Below are 21,658 nucleotides of genomic sequence, written 5' to 3' on the forward strand. Positions count from 1 at the left end.
TACTTACTTGTGAGTCTAAATCCTCTCCCTTTACACACAAATTAGCATCTATCACATTCAGGCCAACCAGTAGCCCAACAATTACTGCTCCTTCTTCTTCCATCATTAGTGCATGATATTCATAGAATTCACTGTGAAAATTAAAATAATAAAAACCATAAATCACAAATTTATTTCAAAAACTAAATTTTAAAATCTCAGCACCTAATTACAAACATGGAACCAAAAACATTAGGTATCTTCAAATTAGCCTTTCTATATGTGAATAATTTAAAATTTTTGAAATTTAAATGTCTATGCAGAAAACATAAAAGACAGACTGAAGGATATAAAATTGAAAAAGAAATTCTGAGTGAGAGAGAAGAAAAGCAGAGAGAGATCAAAAGAAAAAGAGGCATCATTGAGGCCTAGAATGTTTGCAACTCTCAAAAGACTGTTACTGATATGATTACAACACTTTTTATTAGAGTTGAATTTTCAATTCTAGATTTAAGACCCTTGGGAGAAAGACTAAGGAAATGAATATATGAAACATTTCAAAACCCATGTTCAAGTCAGTGCATTTGAAATGTGTATTGCAAATGTTCTTAATAAATAACCAATAAATGGTACCTATGGATATTTATATTCTTAAAAAAAAATGTTCAAATAAGAGATCTTTGAAAGAAACCAGACAGTTTAAAAACTAATACTTGAGCCCTAGCCAATTTTGATCAGTGGACAGAGCGTCAGCCTGCGGACTAAAGAGTCCCAGGTTGGATTCTGGTCAAGGACACATGCCTGGGTTGTGGGCTTGATCCCCAATAGGGGGTGTGCAGGAGGCAGCCAATCAATGAGTCTCTCTTATCACTGATGTTTCTCTTTCTCCCTATCCCTTCCTCTCTGAAATCAATCAAAAATAAATAAATATATATACATATATATATTTTTTTAAAAAACATTCTAATACTTGAGCCCTAGCTAGTTTGGCTCAGTGAATAAGAGTGTTGACCTGCAGACTGAAGGGTCCCTGGGTTCAATTCTGGTCAAGGGCACATGCCTGGGTTGCAGGCTCAATCCCTGGTGAGTGGCATGCATGATTCTCTCTCACCATTGATGTTTCTATTTCTCTCTCCCTTCCTCTCTGAAATCAATAAAAATATATTTTTTTTATAAAACTAATATTTGACAATTTATATTCAAAGAACTAGTTATCACTGACCCATGCCTTCCTCAAGAAATCCAATGTAGCCTTGGCTGGTGTAGCTCACTTGGTTGGAGCATCATCCATGCACTGTACCAAAAAGTAGCAGGTTCAATACCTGGTTGCAGGTTTGATCCCTGGTCGGGACACTTGGGAAAGGCAACCAATCAATGTTTCTGCCTCCTCCCCTCCCCTCCCCTCCCCTCCCCTCTTCTCTCTCTCTCTCTCTCTCTCTCTCTCCCCCCCTTCTTCTAAAATAAATTTTTTAAAAAAAATTTTTAAAGTCCCATGTATAGTATTTAATCACTTCAGAAATTATTGAGAAATTGCAGGTGCTTAAAGTATAGTCATTCTCATTTACAAAGTGGGAAAACGAAGATGAACTGGAGTCACAAGTAAAACCAAAAATGACAAAATTCTCCCAAACATCAGACAAGCACTCTAAAAGAACAAGGGTGAATTGAGGGGCTACCATGGGCCCCACTTCCTTTAAGAACTGATTACCTTACTTTGAAAGTCTGTCGTAGGCACTTGGCTTTCAATTTAAACTGATAGTTTAAAGAAAGCCCACAATCCAGTCAAAACAGTAGTTGGATATTCAAGTTCTAAAAAGAGATCCCTTGAATTAAAGCCCCAAATTTCACTATATATTTTTATTCATAAAATTATCTGTAATTTAGAAAAAATATGTATATTAGGCTTCAAAAAAGGAAACTTAGAAATATAAATTTATCATTTTTTAAGCTAGTTCCTAATCATTGTTACATCTCCACCATGGTTTCCTCACTCGTTTCACTCCTCCCTGTGTTTATGCCATCTTGTTGTATTTTACGAGTCCTTTTTCACATCTTTAATGCTTTTTGGGAGACAGGATATCAATGAAATAAAAAATGAAAATGAACATAACTTAATGGTACTAACCTCAAGAGATCCCTCTGAATAATTAAGCAGCGAAGATAATCAGCCATTTTTTTCTGCATGAGGGCTAAACGAAGCCATGCTCTTGCACGACCCAGGGGGGTCCTGAAAAGTAAAACCAACTGGTAAGAAAATAGTCCCAGCCCAAAGAACATAAACCATATGTTCTATCTCTGTTGAGGTACATTAATTTTTTAAAAAGGCAATTTATCATAGTTTTGTCTTCATTTCTATAGTTTTAAACTAGCTTCTTTGAGCATGCAAACCAATCCCTGTGAGCTATTTAAATCTCTAAGGTAAATTTGCACCTATAGGACGTCTAGGAACCATTTAAAGCTTTGAGATAAATGACTCTCTAAAAAGTGAGAATATTCCTATAAGAAATATATTTTCAGATGGACTTAGCCTTCTATAAAACGAATATGCAAAATACATCAATAGGGCAGTAAAATGCCTTCAAAAAATAATTAACACTGTAGCCAAATGGCATAGTATTCCATCGTGTAGATGTACCACAGTTTTCTAATCCATTCATCTACAGATGGGCACTTAGGCTGTTTCCAAATCTTTGCTATGGTAAATTGTCCTGCGATGAACATAGGGGTGCATATATCCTTTCTGATTGGTGTTTCTGGTTTCTTGGGATATATTCCTAGAAGTGGGATCAATGGGTCAAATGGGAGTTCCATTTTTAACTTTTTGAGGAAACTCCATATTGTCTTCCACAGTGGCTGCACCAGTCTGCATTCCCACCAGCAGTACATGAGTGTTCCCTTTTCTCCGCATCCTCTCCAGCACTTGTCATTTTTGATTTGCTGATGATAGCCAGTCTGACAGGTGTGAGATGGTACCTCATTGTTGTTTTGATTTGCATTTCTCAGATGATTAGTGACTTTGAGCATGTTTTCATATGTCTCTTGGCTTTCTGGATGTCCTCTTTTGAAAAGTGTCTATTTAGGTCCTTTGCCCATTTTTTGATTGGATTGTTTATCTTCCTTTTGTTAAGTTGTATGAGTTCCCTAAAATGTTGGAGATTAAACCCTTATCGGTGATAACATTGGCAAATATGTTCTCCCATGCAGTGGGCTTTCTTGTTGTTTTGTTGATGGTTTCTTTTGCTATGCAGAAGCTTTTTATTTTGATGTAGTCCCATTTGTTCATTTTCTCTTTAGTTTCCAATGCCCTAGGAGCTGTATCGGTGAAGATATTGCTTTGGCATATGTCTGAGATTTTGTTGCCTTTGGTTTCCTCTAATACTTTTATGGTTTCCCGTCTTACATTATTCTTTCTCATCAATGTTTCTCTCTCTCTCTCCCTCTCTCCTTCCCCCTTCCTCTTTCTAAAATCAATAAAAACATCTTTTTTAAAAAAGCATCACAAAGCTAAAAAGGTGCCACACTGGTAATTAATTAGAGAGAAATCACCAGGCTTCTTGCTATTTTTCAAATGTTTCTTTTAATTAATTGTCCTTAAATATTAAATCTCATACCTCTCTTATCCAAGTTCTATCATTTATAAAGATAAAAAAGCAGCCCTAGCCGGTTTGGCTCAGTGGATAGAGAGCCGGCCTATGGACAGAAGGGTCCCAGGTTCGATTCCAGTCAGGGGCACATGCCCAGGTAGCAGGCTCAATCTCCAGCAGGGGGTGTGCAGGAGGCAGCCGATCAATGATTCTCTCTCATCATTGATGTTTCTCTCTCTCTCTCCCTCTCCCTTCCTCTCTGAAATCAATACAAATACATTAACAGGAAAAAAAAACCAACATCAAGTGTCACTATGCTGTACACCTGAAACTAATATAGTACTGAATGTAAACTGTAACTGAAAAATAAAACTGTAAATTTTTTTTAAATAAGTAAAAATAAGAAACATCAAATGTAATATCACTTGCTATTTAATTCTAAAAACTGGGTTTGAGCCTGGCCAGCGTGGTTCAGTGGTTGAGCACTGCCTATGAACCAAGAGATTTGATTCCTGATCAGGGCACATGCCCAGGTTGCAGGCTCAATCCCCAGTGTGGGGTGTGCAGGAGGCAGCTGATCAATGATTCTCTCATCATTGATGATTCTCTCTCTCTCCCTCTCCATTCCTCTCTGAAATCAATAAAAATATTTTTTTAAAAACAAAATAAAATAAAAATTGGGTTTGAATCCTAACTCTGCCATTTATTAACTATAATTTCTCTAACCTTTATTTTCATATCTATACACTTATTATAATAATCTGTATCCTAGAAGACTGATTTAAGCACTAAATGAAATAATTCATGTAAAATAATTATATTATCCTGATGCAGTGCTTAATAGTAGCTGCTTACTGTATATCACTTGATTAAGTATAACTTGTAAACATTTAGATATTATGATAGCCAGAAAACACTACCATATTCCCTATAACATATAAACCCTAAATTGTAAACCTGTCTAAAAGAAAGCAAACTGATGATCTGACAGGAAATGCTAAACATAAAAAAGTTATCTCATTTACAAGAATTAAGATATACTAAAGGGAGCTCTTACATCTTAGTCATATCATGACAAGTGTAAGATCTCTGCCCTAAGAACACTTTATGACTGCAAAAATTTCAACACTCGTGAGTTATTAGCTAGGATATTCAGCTTTTAGGACATCTCATATACATTTGTTGAGTGAAAGAGGCAGGGTACCCTACAGGACCTAATTTTCAGAGAAAGAAAGTAATTTGCACATGTCTTATCCATGATAATAAAGGCGTAATATGCTAATTAGACCAGACATCCTTCCGGACGACCTTCTGGACGAAGCCACAGCAGCGGGGGCCGAGGCAGAGTCAGCAGCTGCCGCAGCGTGGGAAACCCCTTGCACAAATTTCATGCATCAGGCCTCTAGTGTTACATAAATGGCTTATCTGAGAACTCAAAACCTCCTGAGCCTTTGCCTAGATTTAGCCTAATCAGTCTCCAACAAGCTGTTACTGTTACTGACTGACTGCCTATTACTGCAAAATAGCTTAACACTCAGGAAACAGAAATACATAATTGACACATCCTACCTTAAAAGGACTTGCAACTTCATGCATTACAATGCTGAACTAAAATCCTATATAATAAAAGGGTAATATGCAAATTGACCAAACGGCAGAACAATTGGTCGCTATGACGCGCACTAACCACCAGGGGGAAGACGCTCAATGCAGGAGCTGCCCCCAGCCCACTGGCCCCAATTGCCCTATCGGGGCCTGCCGCCAACCTCTCAGTCCCTTCCCCAAGCAGGCAGGCTCCGATCGCCCGATGGGGAACAGGGAACTGGGGGTGGGTGGCGGCGGAAGGTAGGGCCGGCTGCCAGGGAAGATGACCCTGATCGCAGGCCAGGCCTAGGGACTGTATTTGTGCATGAATTTTGTGCGCTGGGCCTCCAGTAAGTGATATAATAAGGAATGACTATAGTGATTAGAGTATTTAACAGTTAATTCTTACTGACAGGACTAAGAAAAACCATAAAAGAAATGAAATCTGAGATGAACCATAAAGATTGAACAGAATTTTATTAGGAGAGAATGGAAGGAAGCTATTTAAGGCCAAGAGAAGATAAACTAGAACAGTGATGGCGAACCTTTTGAGCTCAGCGTGTCAGCATTTTGAAAAACCCTAACTTACTCTGGTGCCATGTCACATATAGAAATTTTTTGATATTTGCAACCACAGTAAAACAAAGATTTATATTTTTGATATTTCTTTTATATATTTAAATGCCACTTAAAGAAAAATCAACCAAAAAAACGAGTTCGCGTATCACCTCTGACACGTGTCATAGGTTCGCCATCACTGAACTAGAATGTGAGGTACTTTTAAGGAACAGTAAATATACTTCTGTGGCCTGGCTAGTTTGGTTCAGTGGATAGAGTGTCAGCCTGCGGACTGAAGGGTCCTGGGTTCAATTCCGGTCAGGGGCACATGCCTGGATTGCAGGGCTAGGTCCCCAGTGGGGGGCGTGCAGGAGGCAGCCAATCGGTGATTCTCTCTCATCGTTGATGTTTCTACCTCTCTCTTTCCCTCTCCCTTTCTCTCTGAAATCAATAAAAATATTAAAAATGAAATATATATATATACACTTCTGTGATTAGAAATGAGCAAGTAATAAGATTCCTTACTTAAGACCAGGTAAATCCCGGACACTGGCCCCTATTTCTTCTGCTTCTGGGTACAGCTTCTCCACCAGTTCCAAAGGACCCCAGATAGTTTTATTATAACTCAAAAATGATTTTCTTACTGAAAAAAAGAAAATATGATGAATATGACTTCAACATGTGTATATAACTGTACTAACTTCCTTTTAAATATTTAGTTTCAACATTTCTAACAACATACAATTATTCAGAGACCTTACCTCTTTAATCACCACAGCCCTGTTGATCAAGAAGAGCCTGTTAACCAGGATCCTGATATTTGTCCTTATCAGAAATATGCAGGCAGGTAATTACGGTGAAAAAAAAATACTGTAATAAGGGCTCATTATTTACCAGTATCAAAATAAAGGCTGATCTTTATCAGTTTATTAAGTAAACCAGATAAAAGTCACTTTACTTTTAAACATGTAAAACTTGTGGCTTTACTTTTCCTTTTATTTTCTTCTGAGGTTTGGGTAATATAAAACCATGAAATCACTATCCATTTCTTTCTTAAGACTGACCAGCTCTCCTGCAGATCCCGTGTGCCTACAACATGCACCAGCCGTGGACAACCACAAAATAGGCAACTTTTCCTTGGGGGAGAAAAATCAATCAGCACAAAGTAGCTTTAAAGTGATTCCAACAAAATAAGCCCATGACTATTAGGACATGCCTCGTGTTATCCTTTGAAGTAAAGGAAAATAAATTCAGAAAAGAGTTTAAAATTTAATTATTTTGGCCATCTTTTGGCAAATTCCATTTCAGCAGGTGGGGGGAAATAAAAATCTAAGTTTCTGCTATTTTTAAAAATACAAAGGAACTTTCAAAAAGACTGATAGTATCAAGAACAGGCAAAAATGTGGGGAAACAAACACATTCACTGTTATTTGATAAATTAGTGAAACCTTCATAGATGTCATTTGCCTATTTTGACCCAGTAATTCTACACCTAGGAATTCTAAAGAAATCCTAGCACATGTGCACAAACATGTATACCCAAAGATGACCTTACAGCACAATTTTAATAGCAAAAAACTGGAAACTAAGTGTACATTAAGAGGAGAATACTTAAAAAGTTATGGTGTGCCCTAACCAGTTTGGCTAAGGGGATAGAGCGTCGGCCTGCGGACTGAAGGGTCCCAGGTTCGATTCCGGTCAAGGGCATGTACCTTGGCTGCGGGCACATCCCCAGTGGGGGGTGTGCAGGAGGCAGCTGATCGATGTTTCTCTCTCATCGATGTTTCTAGCTCTCTATTCCTCTCCCTTCCTCTCTGTAAAAAATCAATAAAATATATATTTTTTAAAAAGTTATGGTGTACATATACGATGAAACAGTATACAACCACTACAAGTGTGGTAAGGACACTTACATAAACGGACACATCACCACACCATGCATACCGTCATGTTGTTGTTGTTTTTAAAAGAGGAGAAAAGGGAAGCCACAGAATAACACTTATAGCACAACTCTATTTAGAGTAAAAGAAAAAAGAGACAAAAGGAAAGAGCTAGAAGAATGACAAGAATTCCCTTTAGGGAGGAAAATGAAGGGAAACTGTGTTTTTGCTCTATGTGCTTCTATGTTATTTGATGCATGTACAAAAAGAGTAGATTTCTCTATTGACATATTTTTTAATTATCATAAGCCTTTAATTAAAAAGTGGAAGCTAAAAAACAAATAAACAAACTCATAGATACAGAGAAGAGACTGGTGGTTGCCAAAGGCAGAGGGTAGGGGTGGATAAAATGACTGAAGGAGCCAAATAAATCATGGGGATGTAATGTATAATATGATGACTATAGTTAGCACTACTATATTGTATACAAGAATTACCATAATTAGACCTTTAGTATCTGTAGAAGTGTATATGATGATCACATTTAAGAAGTATAGCCTAGGCAGCATGGCTCAATTTACCTATGAACCAGGAGGTCAAGGTTTGATTCCCCAGAACACATGCCCAGGTTGCAGGCTCGATTCCACAGTGTGGGATGTGCAGAAGGCAGCTAATCAATGATTCTCTCTCATCACTGATGTTTCTCTCTCTCTCCCTCTCCCTTCCTCTCTGAAATCAATAAAAGTATTTTTTATTTAAATTTAAAATTAAAAAATATATATGAATAACCACCTCAATAATGAGAAGTTGCTGCATTTTAATAGGAGACCCTTTTGAGTATTTCCTGATGAGTTGCTCTTAGCTGCCAATCTGACCCACTTTTGCTGCTCCTAATCTTCTCTTCAATGTATACAAAACATAAGCTACAAGAGGAAAATAAATATATAAACTTAAATAATACTGTATTGCCCTGGCCGGCTTGGCTCAGTGGATAGAGCATTGGCCTGCGGACTGAGGGGTCCCGGGTTTGATTCCGGTCAAGGGCACATGCCTGGGTTACGGGCTCCATCCCCAGTGTGGGGTGTGCAGGAGGCAGCCAATCAATGATTCTCTCTCATCATTGATGTTTCTATCTCTCTCCTTCTCCCTTCCTCTCTGAAATCAATAAAGAAATATATTTTTAAAAATAAATAAATACTGTATTATATTTGAAAGTTACTAAGAAAATAATCTTAAGTTCTCAATACAAGAAAAAAACTTGTAACTACATATGGTGATGTTAACTAGACTTGTGATCATTTCACAACATATACTAATATCAAATCATTTTGTTGTATAACTGAAATATGTTACTTGTTAATTATATCTCAATAAAAATAAATTAATAAAAATTTTAAAGAAAAAGAAATGAGTACATTAATGTCACATAGGGTTTTCTCAAATTTTGGTGCCAAGACTCCTTCTCAATTTATTAAAACCATATTTAGATAAATATCCTCTTTTGCTTTTTACATTAACCCACACTTTCATGCACCATAGTCAGAACTTCTAAGCCATCCTAACCTACTCAGGCTCCAAGTACAAACAAAGAACCAAGCTTCTTTTGCTTTATAATAGTCACCTTAATATAACTTATATAGCCCTCTACACAGATGCTGATAATATGAATTAAAGACCAAAACTGTCAACAACTGTTACTAGAAGTGCAGGAAGCCACCACTTGGCTAATACTGTCAATGCACCAAGGAACGCAGAAGGCCGATGGACCTTGGGCAGTGGTCGGCAAACTGCGGCCCCTTGAGTGTGGCTCTTCCACAAAATACCAGGTGCGAGCACACACGTACAGTGCGATTGAAACTTCGTGGCCACACTCAAGGGGCCAAAGAGCCACATGTGGCTCACGAGCCGCAGTTTGCCGACCACTGACCTTGGGCATTAGCAGGGCTGCCGCTAAGCACCTCGTCTGTTGAGATAGTGGTGGCTCAAGGCAATTTCCTAACCTGATAATCCTTTTACTGTTTACCAAACGTTACCTTTGATAGCCTGTATGTATGCATTGCTAAAGCGCAAATGTGTATTCAAGTAAAAAAAATAGACCAGGACAGAAGTAGGTGTGCGTCTTCAAGAAAGAGGCTCCACCTGGCTCCCAATGCCTTCTAAATCCATATTTCTTGTATAGTATTTTCATTTGTGTGTTGCCCCTCCTTCAGGTCCTGAACCCCACCGCAAAGGTCATGGCAAGTAGTTATTTTAAGTGAAAGAACTGGTATTACACAACATATGTTAAATAACTAAATATAATACAAATATTTTACACACATTATTCAATATGAACTGTATAGAAGAATATTCACTATTATCATTGTTTTCAGGGAGCACTCATATTTCTACAATAATCCAATCCAGAAGACATACTCCCATGCACTATGGAGGTTTAGATTTCAACTATCAACTATTTTAATTTTTTATTTTATATATATTTTTTATTGATTTCAGAGAGGAAAGTAGAGGAGAGATAGAAACATCAATGATGAAAGAGAATCATTAATCAGCTGCCTCCTGCAAGCCCCGTACTGGGATCAAGCACGCAACCTGGACATGTGCCCTGACTGGGAATCGAACCGTTACCTCTGGTTCATAGGTCGATGCTCAACCACTGAGCCATGCCAGCAGGGCTCAGCAATCAACTATTTTAATGTATTTGTTCAATAGGGCTCAAACTAATAAGAAGAGTTCATATCAGGATCACCAAAATTAACATTTTAAAAATAATGCCATAAATGTCCTAGAACAGTGATAGCAAACCTTTTGAGCTCAGCGTGTCAACATTTTGAAAAACCCTAACTTAACTCTGGTGCCGTGCCACATATAGAATTTTTTTGATATTTGAAACCATAGTAAAACAAAGATTTATATTTTTGATATTTATTTATTTTTTTTAATATATTTTATTGATTTTTTACAGAGAGGAAGGGAGAGAGATAGAGAGTTAGAAACATCAATGAGAGAGAAACATCGATCAGCTGCCTCCTGCACATCTCCTACTGGGGATGTGCCCACAACCAAGGTACATGTCCTTGACCGGAATCGAACCTGGGACCTTTCAGTCCGCAAGCCGACGCTCTATCCACTGAGCCAAACTGGTTTCGGCTTGATATTTATTTTATATATTTAAACTAGAGGCCCGGTGCACAAAAATTTGTGCACTCGGGGGGGGGGGGGGCGGGGAGGGGTCCCTCAGTCCGGCCTATGCCCTCTCGCAGTCTGGGACCCCTCAGGAGATAATGCCCTGCTGGCTTAGGCCTGCTCCCGGGTGGCAGAGGGCAGGCCTAATCCCTAGGTGCAGCCCCTGGTTGGGCTCAGAGCAGGGCCAATTGGGGAGTTGGGGCGCCGCCCCATCATGCACAGAGCAGGGCGGATTGGGAGGTTGCGATGCCACCCTCAGTCACGCTCAGGGTAGGGCCGATTGGGGGGTTGGGGCACCGCCCCCGTCACACTCAAGGCAGGGTCGATGGGGGGGTTGCAGCGCCACCCCGTCACACACAGAGCAGGGCCCATCAGGGGGGCTGAGGAGCTCCCCGCTGTCACTCACAGAGTAGGGCCAATAGGGGAGTTGGGGCACCGCCCCCTGTCACACACAGAGCAGGGCGGATCAGCGGGTTGGGGCGCCGCCCTCTATCACCCACAGAGCAGGGCCGATCAGGGGGTTGGGGTGCCGCCACTCTCATACTCAGGGCAGGGCCGATGGGGAGGTTATGGCTCTACCCCGTCACACACAGAGCAGGGCCCGTGGGGTGAGGGGGTTGGGGCGCTGCACCCTGTAACACACAGAGCTGCAGGGCAATCAGGGGGTTGGGGAGCTCCTCCCTATCAGGCACAGAGCAGGGCCGATCAGGGGGTTGGGGCACCTTCCCCTGTCAGGAACAGAGCAGGGCCGATAGGGAGGTTGTGGCCCCGCCCCCTGTCACACACAGAGCCGCAGGGCGATCAGGGGGTTTGGGCGCAGCCCCATCACGCTGATCCCGGTGCTGGGAGGCATATTACCCTTTAACTATACAGAATAGAGGCCTGGTGCACAGGTGGGGGCTGGCTGGTTTGCCCTGAAGGATGTCCTGGATCAGGGTGGGGGTCCCCACTGGGGTGCCTGGCCAGTCTGGGTGAGGGGCTGAGGGCTGTTTTCAGGCTGGCGGGTGACTGAAGCTCCCAACTGCTCCTTTTTTTCTTTTTCTTTTTTAATTCTGGGCCAGCTTTAACTCTGAGGCTCCAGCTCTTAGGCCTCTGCTGCTGAAAGCAGGTATCTGGTTTGTTTCAGTTCTATAATTGAAACAATGTATAACTCCAGCTCTGAGATCCCGGCTTGCTGAAAGCAGGTTTCTGGGGTTTTGTTTAGCTTCTATATTTGTTACAATGTTTCAAACTGCAGGCTCAGAGGCCGGCAAGGCAGGCAGGGAACGTTGGTTTCCTCCCTCACTGAAGCAAGCAAGCCTCATGTTAGTTTCAAGCTGCCTGGCTGCCCGCCGCCATCTTGGCTAGCAGTTAATTTGCATATCGCCCTGATTAGCCAATGGGAAGGGTAGCAGTCGTACACTAATTACCATGTTTCTCTTTTATTAGATAGGATGCCATTTAACAAAGAAAAATCAACAAAAAAAATGAGTTCGCGTGTCACCTCTGACACGAGTGTCATGGGTTCGCCATCACTGTCCTAGAAGATAGGAACCAATTCAGGGTATGTTGAAAATTTTAAAAATTAAATATGCTTTTTAACCAAACACAATCAAGTAAGCATTTTCAAAGACTACCCATTTCAAAACATAAAACAGTACGACATATTCTCCCAAAACCAACCCACTGAGTATTTTAAAATATAAAGTAACAGTAATTATGGCCTCAAAACCACCACATTTCTAAGGATGTTTAAGATTGGGGGAGGGGGAAATGATCTTAAAGTTAATTAATTTTTTAAAATGATACCTTTAAGACCGTGTTTCAGACAGTGTTCCATAACAACAAAGAACTGCTGCAAGGGGGGATAGTCAGAATCCAAAGTGCGGCCAAAGCTGAGAGCAGATTCAATGAGTCCTTTGATGCTCAGTTTAGCCATGTTTAACAAGTTCGCTCTCTCTACGGCTGTGGGGTCTTTTGTAGCTGAAAGCACAAGAAAGGAGTCCAACTTCATTTGCAAGACATGACATTGAACAATATACTAGTACAAACCCTTTCCTTCCCCTATGAAACCAACGGCTGCTTGCGTTTCCTTGGTCGACAAATTAGTCTTCCTAACGAACCTACAACTTCTCTTTATGTTTCTCTCACATGCGCTAGAACTCTATCATGCCCACTCCAGTCAAAGTTAATGAATTATCCCCAAGATCCTGCAAACTGGCTAGTCTCTGGTATTTATTTTACTTTCATGGTACCCCTTTTCAGGGAGAATAAGCTTTTGTTTTGTTTTGCTTTGTTATTGTTTTCATGAATTTCTGTAGAGATAAGTTTAGACTAATAGACAACATGTTTAAGGGTCTCATGCAAAAGGTGGCTAGCAAGAACCATCCAAAGATGAATTCCCAGGCAAAAAAATTTTAAAAAAAGTTCAGAATTATATTGGTAACAAAATAAAAGGTAGTTAAAATTCTAAGATTCCAGTATTACGAGTAACAACCATGACAGGTATATAAAAACACACTGAGAAACAAGGGGATACAGGGGAAGCCACTCAATTTCCACTCATTTTAACTTGTTTTTTTCATGACAACTCTCGGCCTGTGTTGCATGACTCCTTCCTTTTCCCCGAGGACATAAAAACGGGGTCCAGCTTCACAGGGAGGTTCCTGAGCTCGGCTGATTTGGCTGAATCACAAGTTAACCGAGACATTTCACACAACTGATCTCAATGGCTATTTTCGGTTGACAAAAAGGTATTTTTTCCTTCCCCCCAAACTGTATTGTCAGCTTACTCAGAAATTCAGACGCTACCCCACACTCTCATCACTCTCATCACTGCTGTGAGGGGCAGGAGTATGGTCAGCACACAGATGGCAAAAGCACGTGCGGAAAAATAAAGCACTTGGCGAAGCGGTCCATCCTCTGACAGGTTCAACCCAGCGCCCGTTTTTCCTTTTCCCTGAACCAGAAGTCGGGGCTCCCAGGGACCCCGCATCCTGCTCTGACCTCAGGCAGGAGACGCCCACGGCCCCACCGGCCCGGGCCCCGCCCGCAGGTGGGACTCGCCGCACCATCTCTCCAGCCGGCACGGAGCCAGGACCCCCCTTCCCCTGGGGACGAACCCCCCGGGTGTTGCAGAACCGACGGGAAGTCTCCCTCGTTCTCAACAGCGCTCGTCACCCTCCGATGCGACGCCCAGACAAAGGCCTGCGCCGCGGCGGGAGGCAGGTCGGTGCCGGGCGCCGGCGGCCGCCGCGGAGGAGCGCTCCCCCGGCCGGCCCCTCCCCGCCCCGCCTCGCGGACGTGGCCCCGCATCTTGCCGGGTCGGGAGCCCCTTCTCTGCCTCCCCATCTCCCCCCACCAGGTTGTCCACAGGCTCGGGGGCCCCAGGACCCCCGCGGAGGGCTCACCCGGGCGCTGCAGCCGGCGCTGCCCCCTCCCCCCACCCCCAAACCTGGGGGGCCTTCGTCCCCAACTCCCCCGACCAGGCAGCGGCACCGCCGGCCCGTCCACGCGCACGGGAGCGGTCGGACCCAGAGCCCTCGGCCTCAGCTCCAGAGCGGGGACCGGAGGACCAGCGCGGCCGCGCGTTGCCATGGTGACCCCGGGCGCCCCCGGGTCCCCGGCGGCCCCCGCCCAGCCCCAGGCCCGGTTCCGGGCCCCGTTCCGGCCCGGGGGCCTCGGTGCCCACCACCCCCAGTCCTCCTGGTCGGGCCGCGGCCTCCAGCCCCGGACGCGGGACCCAGCGGCCGCTCCCGGCCGCTCCCTTACCCATGGCGGCGGCGGCGGCGCGGTCTCGGGCGGGGACAGCCGGGGCCCCAGCGGCTCCCCTCGGGCGCGCGGCGGCCGCCACGGCGTCAGCGCCAGGCCCGGGCGGCCCACAGCGCTCCCGGCGGCGGGAGGACGCGGGGCGCGGCGCCGCGAGGGGGCGGGGGCCGCAGAGCCTGCGGCCGCGGGAGACAAGCCGCCTGCGCGGATCCCTCGGCGTCTGCGGCGCCGGAAGGACCGGAAACGGAGCGGAGGGGTCCCGGTGCGGGCGCCGGAGGGCGGGACCCGGTCGTGCCGCGGGAGCGCGTCCACGCAGAGGCGGGCCACGTGCGCACGTTTTCGCCCGCGGGGTGGCTGCGTCTCACCGGCCGCACCTGCCTGCCTCCGGGGCACCTGCTCGGGCTCCGGGAAGCAGCGGGATCCGGGAAGTCCGCAGCCGGAGCAGCCGGCAGGCCGCTGCCGACGCTGTGCGGACAGCCCGAGGCTCGGCGGTCACCGGGACCTGCGCGGTTTATAAAACGCAGCGAGGAGACCAGGCTAGCGGAGGGTCACCTCGTGGATGATCAAATGCCCAACCTCTGTGCCGTACGCCTGACCCTGGTAGAACATTGAATGTCAAGTACAATTGACCGTTTTTAAATGATGGGGAAAAGCACTGAGGGACGATTTTACTGATCAGAGGAAACAGGTGTCTTCTCCTTTGAGGCCGAGGAAGCAGCGTCGTGGTGACGACCCTGTGTGAGGCTGGGCCGGCTGGGAAGGTGTGCTGTTCCTCAGATCCGCAGGTGCTAGGAACAGGCCGAGATGTTTCGCGAAAATGGGGCGAGGTGTTCTGGTCATCGCTTTGGCCATTATCAAGTCCTCTTATGCCTCTGTACTGCTTTGGGGTTTCAGTTTTTTTTATTGTGAGGCGATCATACATGGACAAAATGTATAAAACATATACACAGTTTAAAGAATCATCGTAAAATGACCAGCTGGGTAACCACTACCGGATTGAGGGAGCATCCTCCCTGGGAACTGCCACTAGGCCCCCCTCACTCACCATCCCCCTGGAGGTAAATACTATTCTGACTTTTTAAAGAATAATTTCTTTGCTTTCCTTTAATATATTTTTATTGATTTCAGAGAGGAAGGGAGAGGGGGGAGAGAGAGACATCAGTGGTGAGAGTGAGTCATGGATCGGCTGCCTCCTGCACACCCACTGCTGGGGATTGAGCCCTCACCCCGGGCATGTGCCCTTTGGAATTGAACCCCGGGACCTTTCAGTCCGGAGGCCGAGGCTCTATCCACTGAGCAAAACCAGCTACGGCCAATTTCTTGCTTTTCTGTATGTTACTACCAATCAAGTATGTGCCCTTAAACAATGTAGTTTATTTGTAAACTTTTCACAAATGGAATAATACTATGAATTTTGTTACTTGTTACTTGTTTCACTTGCTGAACATAATCTACGTCCATGAAGAATTTCCATGTTGGGTTGTTCTAGGGCAGTGATGGCGAACCTCTTGAGCTCGGCGTGTCAGCATTTTGAAAAACCCTACCTTAACTCTGGTGCCGTGTCACACATAGAAATTTTTTGATATTTGCAACCATAGTAAAACAAAGACTTATATTTTTGATATTTATTTTATATATTTAAATTCCATTTAATAAAGAAAAATCAACCAAAAAAATGAGTTTGCGTGTCACCTCTGACACGCGTGTCATAGGTTTGCCATCACTGTTCTAGGTTGTACATACATCCTGGTGCAAAACAGCCTTAAAGGCATATGATTAAGAATAGAATTATTGGAAATTGGGTACACCTTTCTTAAATTTACTAGACATACCTTTCTTAAATTTACTAAATAATGCCAAATTATTTTCAAAACTCCTCAAAATTAACACTCCTATCAGCAATGTAGCCTTTCTGTAACTCCATCTCCATTCTAATGCTCGAATTGTGAGAATTTCTTCATTTTTGGCCAATCTCGTGGGTAGACGAGTATACTGGGTTTGTTTTATATTTATCCCACATGACATTGAACACTTTTCTCATGTTTATTTACTATTTGGAGATTCTCTTTTGCAAAGAGACTGTTCAAGTTTTGAGCCTATATTTCTATTGACTTATTGTAGGGTCAGGCCAGGATAGGGCCCAATTCCCCCTCCCAGTCTGAGGAGCACAGCAGCGGGAACAGAGTGTTTCCCACGTCCTCGATAGCTAACAAGCTTCACGGGGCTGTCTGTCCTTGGTCTGCTTGCAGGCCTTTCCCTTACCTAGTTTCTGCTAGATAAGCACCCAGCCTACTCTTGCCAAGTCCAGAAACTCAGCCGAGCGGCTGCTATGGGCTGCCAGAAGTCAGTAATAAAGGCTATGTCTTTCCCCTCTGATCCCCCTGCGTGGTTTTTCGGACTAGCAAAGAACAGCATGGCGCTCCCTGGGTTGGAGCTCCTGCAGTACACTTATTTTTCTTATACAAGTTACTAAGTATTTACCTAGTACTTTAGTGTCAGTTACTAGTATGTATTGCCAATGACTTCTGTTTAATATCTTCTCTCTTTATGGTGACCTTTGATAAATATAAGTTCTTAATTTTTCTTGGGGATGGGATAGAGGGGCACAATGGAAGGAAAAAAGAGGACATCTGCAATACTTTCAACAGTAAAGATAAATTTAGCCCTAACCGGTTTGGCTCAGTGGATAGAGCATTGGCCTGCAGACTGGAGGGTCCTAGGTTCAGTTCTGATCAAGGGCATGTACCTTGGTTGTGGGCACAGCCCCAGTAGAAGGTGTGCAGGAGGCAGCTGATCAATGTTTCTAGCTCTCTATCCCTCTCCCTTCCTCTGTAAAAAATCAATAAAATAATATTTTTTGGGGGGGAAAAAAAGATAAATTTTTTTAAAAAAGGAAAGAAATCCTCCCTCACCCTGAGGTCATGAAGATACTCTCTTTTATATATATATATTATTGATTTTTTACAGAGAGGAAGGGAGAGAGATAGTTAGAAACATCGATGAGAGAGAAACATCGATCAGCTGCCTCCTGCACATCTCCCACTGGGGAAGTGCCCACAACCCAGGTACATGCCCTTGACCGGAATCGAACCTGGGACCCTTCAGTCCGCAGGCCGACGCTCTATCCACTGAGCCAAACCGGTTTCGGCTGAAGATACTCTCTTTTTACGAGTTACATAGGTTTGCCTTTCAGATTTAGGCTTGTAATTGCACCCAGAATTGACTTTAGTTAATGGCAGAAGATAGGGTCAAATTTCACTTTTCCCATATATTTGTAGTCAACTTTCCCATCATGCTTTTGCCATTGATCTTCCATGCCCCCTCTCTCCTATCAATGAGCATGTATATGCAGATCAGTTCCTAGCCAGGGTCTCATTTGATGTTCAAAACCCACCCCAGTTAGAAGGAATAATCTCCATTTTGCAGATGAAACCAACCTCAGAAAGATTAAATAACTTACCCAGAGTCACAGAACTAGTAAGCGACAGCACCAGATTTTGAACTATTATAAAAGTAGCTTCCATTTTCATGATCTCAAAATATATCTGAGGTTTTCAGTGTTTCCAGGAGTCTACAACTCATGACAAGTCCAACCCCTTCTAGTATCTTGCTGTTAAATCTGAAATACAACTGAACTGTTCACTTTTTTTCTCTCCAAATGATGGGTAAAAAATGGAGGAATTCTAAGTGCATTTAGAAAAGCAAATAAAATTAAGTATATATATATACATTTAAATATATTTTATTGATTTTTTACAGAGGAAGGGAGAGGGATAGAGAGTTAGAAACATTGATGAGAGAGAAACATCAATTCAGCTGCCTCCTGCACAATCCCTACTGGGGATTAGCCCGCAACCAAGGTACATGCCCTTGACCGGAATCAAACCTGGGACCCTTCAGTCCGCAGGCCGATGCTCTATCCACTGAGCCAAACCAGTTAGGGCTAAGTATATATTTTTACTATTTTATAGAGCAATAAGAACAAGGGAAAAGACCTCTAGTTCCTAGATTGCTGCCCCTCAGAGACTTTATAGGTAGCAAGTAGACATTTAATTCAGCAACAAATCTGCTTTATTTAAAGCAAAAACATTTCTCCCTTTGAGAACATAGTCTTAAAATAAACATTTGCTGGATATTCTAGCCCCCTTGTGTTGAACAGAATTGAATTTAGTGTTATGTTTAACTACACTTAATAGGGTTAAGTAAAATATTAATCTGTTCTGAGTCATTGATCTACTAAAGCTAAGAATCCAGATTTTTTAAGATTTCAAATATTATGTAACAAAAATACTAAAGTATAGGGGTGAAATTAAATGTCTAGAATTTGGTTTACAACATGTCAGCTAAAAAAAAGTCAAGATGTTGCCTTGGCCGATGTGCTCAAATGGTTAGAGCATTGGCCTGAGGAACAAATAGTCCTTAGGTTCAATTCCCAGTCAAGGGCACATACCAAGGTTGCAAGTTGGATCCCCAGCCTGGTCAGGGCACCAATCGATGTGCCTCTCTTGCATCAATGTTTTTCTCTCTTTCTCCCTCCCTCCCTTCTACTCTCTCTAAAAATAAAATGAGGGAGGGATAAATCAAGGGTGTTTAAACAACTGCAGGAAAATCTTCTATTTAATATGGGTGATGGGTATATAGGAGGTCATTGCACTACTCTATTTTTGTGTATGTTTGAAGTTTTATGATTTTTTAATTGATATTTATTTATTTTATATTTAAATAATGGAGGAATTCTAAGTGCATTTAGAAAAGCAAATAAGAGAGAAAGGGATTTCAGAGAGGAAGGGAGAGGGAGAGAGAGATAGAAACATCAATGAGAGAGAGTCATTGATTGGCTGCCTCTTGCACGCCCCACACTGGGGATTGAGCCCGCATCCCAGGCATGTGCCCCTGACTGGAAATGGAACTGTGGCCTCCTGGTTCATAGGTCGACACTCAACCATTGAGCCACGCCAGCTGGGCAAAGATTTTATTTTTATTGATTTTTAGAGAAACAGGAAGGGGGAGAGAGAGAGAAACATCGATGTGAAAGCAAACCATCATCAGCCGCCTCCTGCGGGACCCCTGCCGGAGATCAAGCCTAAAACCTGGGCATGTGCCCCGACCAGAAATCCAACTATCTACCTTTTGGCGCACAGGACAATGCCCAACCAACTGAGCCTCCTGGGCCAGGGCATGAAAAGTTTTAAAATCATCATAAATATAACCTAAAAAAATCAATGTAAACATCTTTTGTTATGTACCAAAGCAATATCCATAAAAGAGCCGTCAGGAAAGACAGACTTTATCCCCTGCACCCATCTTGGTTCAGGCTTCTCAGGATTGAGTCTCCATCACTTAAAGGTCAGTGGTGACTTGAGTGGAATTGGATGGGCCTGTCCTATTAATTACAAGCAGTCTTTTTTTTAAATTGATTTCAGAGAGGGAGAGAGAGAGAAACTTCAATGACGAGAGAGAATCATTGATCGGCAGGCCCCCTTCTGGGGATCGAGCCCGCAACCCGGGCATGTGCCCTGACTGGGAATTGAACCATGACCTCCTGGTTCATAGGTCGATGCTCAACCACTGAGCCACACCAGCCGGGCAGTCATTTTTTAAAAATATGTTTTTATTAATTTGAGAAAGGAAGGGAAAGAGAGAAACATCTATCAGTTGTCTCCCATATGCACCCCGAACGGGAACCAAACCTAAGACCTGAGCATGTGCCCTGACGGGGAATCAAACAGGCAACCTTTCAGTGCATGGGACGATGCTCACTGAGCAACACTGGCCAGGGCTACAAGCAGTCTTTTTAATCAGCAAAGCTGCCCACTGAACCCAGGTAGACCAGCTTGTCGTATCCTGCCATAAGGCTCCCAGTGATAGGACCAGCTGGCCCAAGATGTGATTTGCTTTCAATGACAACTGTAATGCTTCTGAATATTAGTATAGCACCTAGAAAATGTGTACCACACCGAATGGGGAGCACATAGCAACTGGGAAAATTGCTGAATTACTGATCAAAACACCTGGATTCTAGCAATGACTTACTCAGGGCCATATGCTAATATAGACTGACTGTGCTAGGTACTCTGTAGGGTTTAATCCAATTGAGAGAATATCTATGGAAATTATTGGCAAATTTTAAAGCATGCTACATATGCCTACTGCTGCTTTAAAAAGCAGTAAACAGTATAAAGCTACGTAAAACATTATTATAGTATAAAGATGAAAGTAATTATTTTGTCGGGGGGAAAATCAGACAAGGCTTTTTGGAGAAGGTGACAGTAAAGTCTTTCAGACTGGGTAGAGTTACATAAATGATAATGGAGGAAAAGACAAATCTAGATAGAGGAATCGAATGGGGAAAGGAAAAGACGTACAGGGAACAGCAAAAATAGTTCAGTATAGTACAACAAATATATGAAGAAAGATTAGAGAATGACTTCTGTTACAAACCTGGGCTCCAAGTTCCTAGTGGGATAGGAAGGCAATTTTTTTTAAATATATTTTATTGATTTTTTACAAAGAGGAAGGGAGAGAGAGAATTAGAAACATCTATGAGAGAGAAACATCGATCAGCTGCCTCCTGCACATCCCCCACGGGGGATGTGCCCGCAACCCAGGTACATGCCCTTGACCGGAATTGAACCTGGGACCTTTCAGTCCACAGGCCGAGGCTCTATCCACTGAGCCAAACCGGTTTCGGCAGGAAAGCAATTTTAATAGCTCACAACTAGCTCTGTTTGTAATGGAACAGAGTGGAAATATTAGAGTGTATCACATATAAAAAGGGTAAATATTTTGTGAAAAGTATTGTTTCAGATGCACACACATACACATATCTATGCAGTTATGAATATTAAATGTATTTTTTGTTGTGGGTGGTGGTAATTTTTGTTTTTTAAACACCAGGCTAGATCATCATATACCAAGCTACCAGTAGTTATAACTGAAGGATGAGATTACAATGAAATTTAATTTTCTAAAATCTGCAGTTTTTGAAATTCTCACTAAAATCATGTACTGCTCTGAAATTAGAAGGAAATATTTTTTATTATTATAATCATTTTTTAATCCTCACCTGAGCATATTTTCCCATTGATTTTGAGAGAGATGGGAAGAGAGAGGGTAAGACAGAAATATAGATATGAGAGA

General features: G+C 42.9%; 1 protein-coding gene across 7 annotated transcripts in view; it reads right to left on the bottom strand.

The window, feature by feature from the left end:
• RUFY2 (RUN and FYVE domain containing 2) overlaps positions 1 to 14,736 on the bottom strand; it is a 43,317-nt gene extending 28,581 nt beyond the window's left edge. For 2 of the 7 annotated variants that reach the window (XR_004972210.1, XM_036336898.1), the window contains exons 1-5: positions 14,522 to 14,731; positions 12,560 to 12,733; positions 6,231 to 6,348; positions 2,105 to 2,206; positions 8 to 131 (exon numbers count right to left, since the gene is read on the bottom strand). Coding sequence is in view for 6 of the 7 variants with exons in the window: in XM_036336898.1 (XP_036192791.1) it covers positions 8 to 131; positions 2,105 to 2,206; positions 6,231 to 6,348; positions 12,560 to 12,733; positions 14,522 to 14,525 (522 nt within the window). In the remaining variant the exon portion in view is untranslated. Of the gene's footprint in view, positions 1 to 7; positions 132 to 2,104; positions 2,207 to 6,230; positions 6,349 to 12,559; positions 12,780 to 14,521 lie in introns of those variants that run through there. The other 5 variants (XM_036336896.1, XM_036336895.1, XM_036336894.1 and 2 more) reach the window with 5 other exon arrangements.
• Between the last annotated feature and the right edge of the window lie 6,922 nt (positions 14,737 to 21,658).

Source organism: Myotis myotis, unplaced genomic scaffold, assembly GCF_014108235.1.
Source record: "Myotis myotis isolate mMyoMyo1 unplaced genomic scaffold, mMyoMyo1.p scaffold_m19_p_15, whole genome shotgun sequence".
Classification (NCBI taxonomy): domain Eukaryota; kingdom Metazoa; phylum Chordata; class Mammalia; order Chiroptera; family Vespertilionidae; genus Myotis; species Myotis myotis.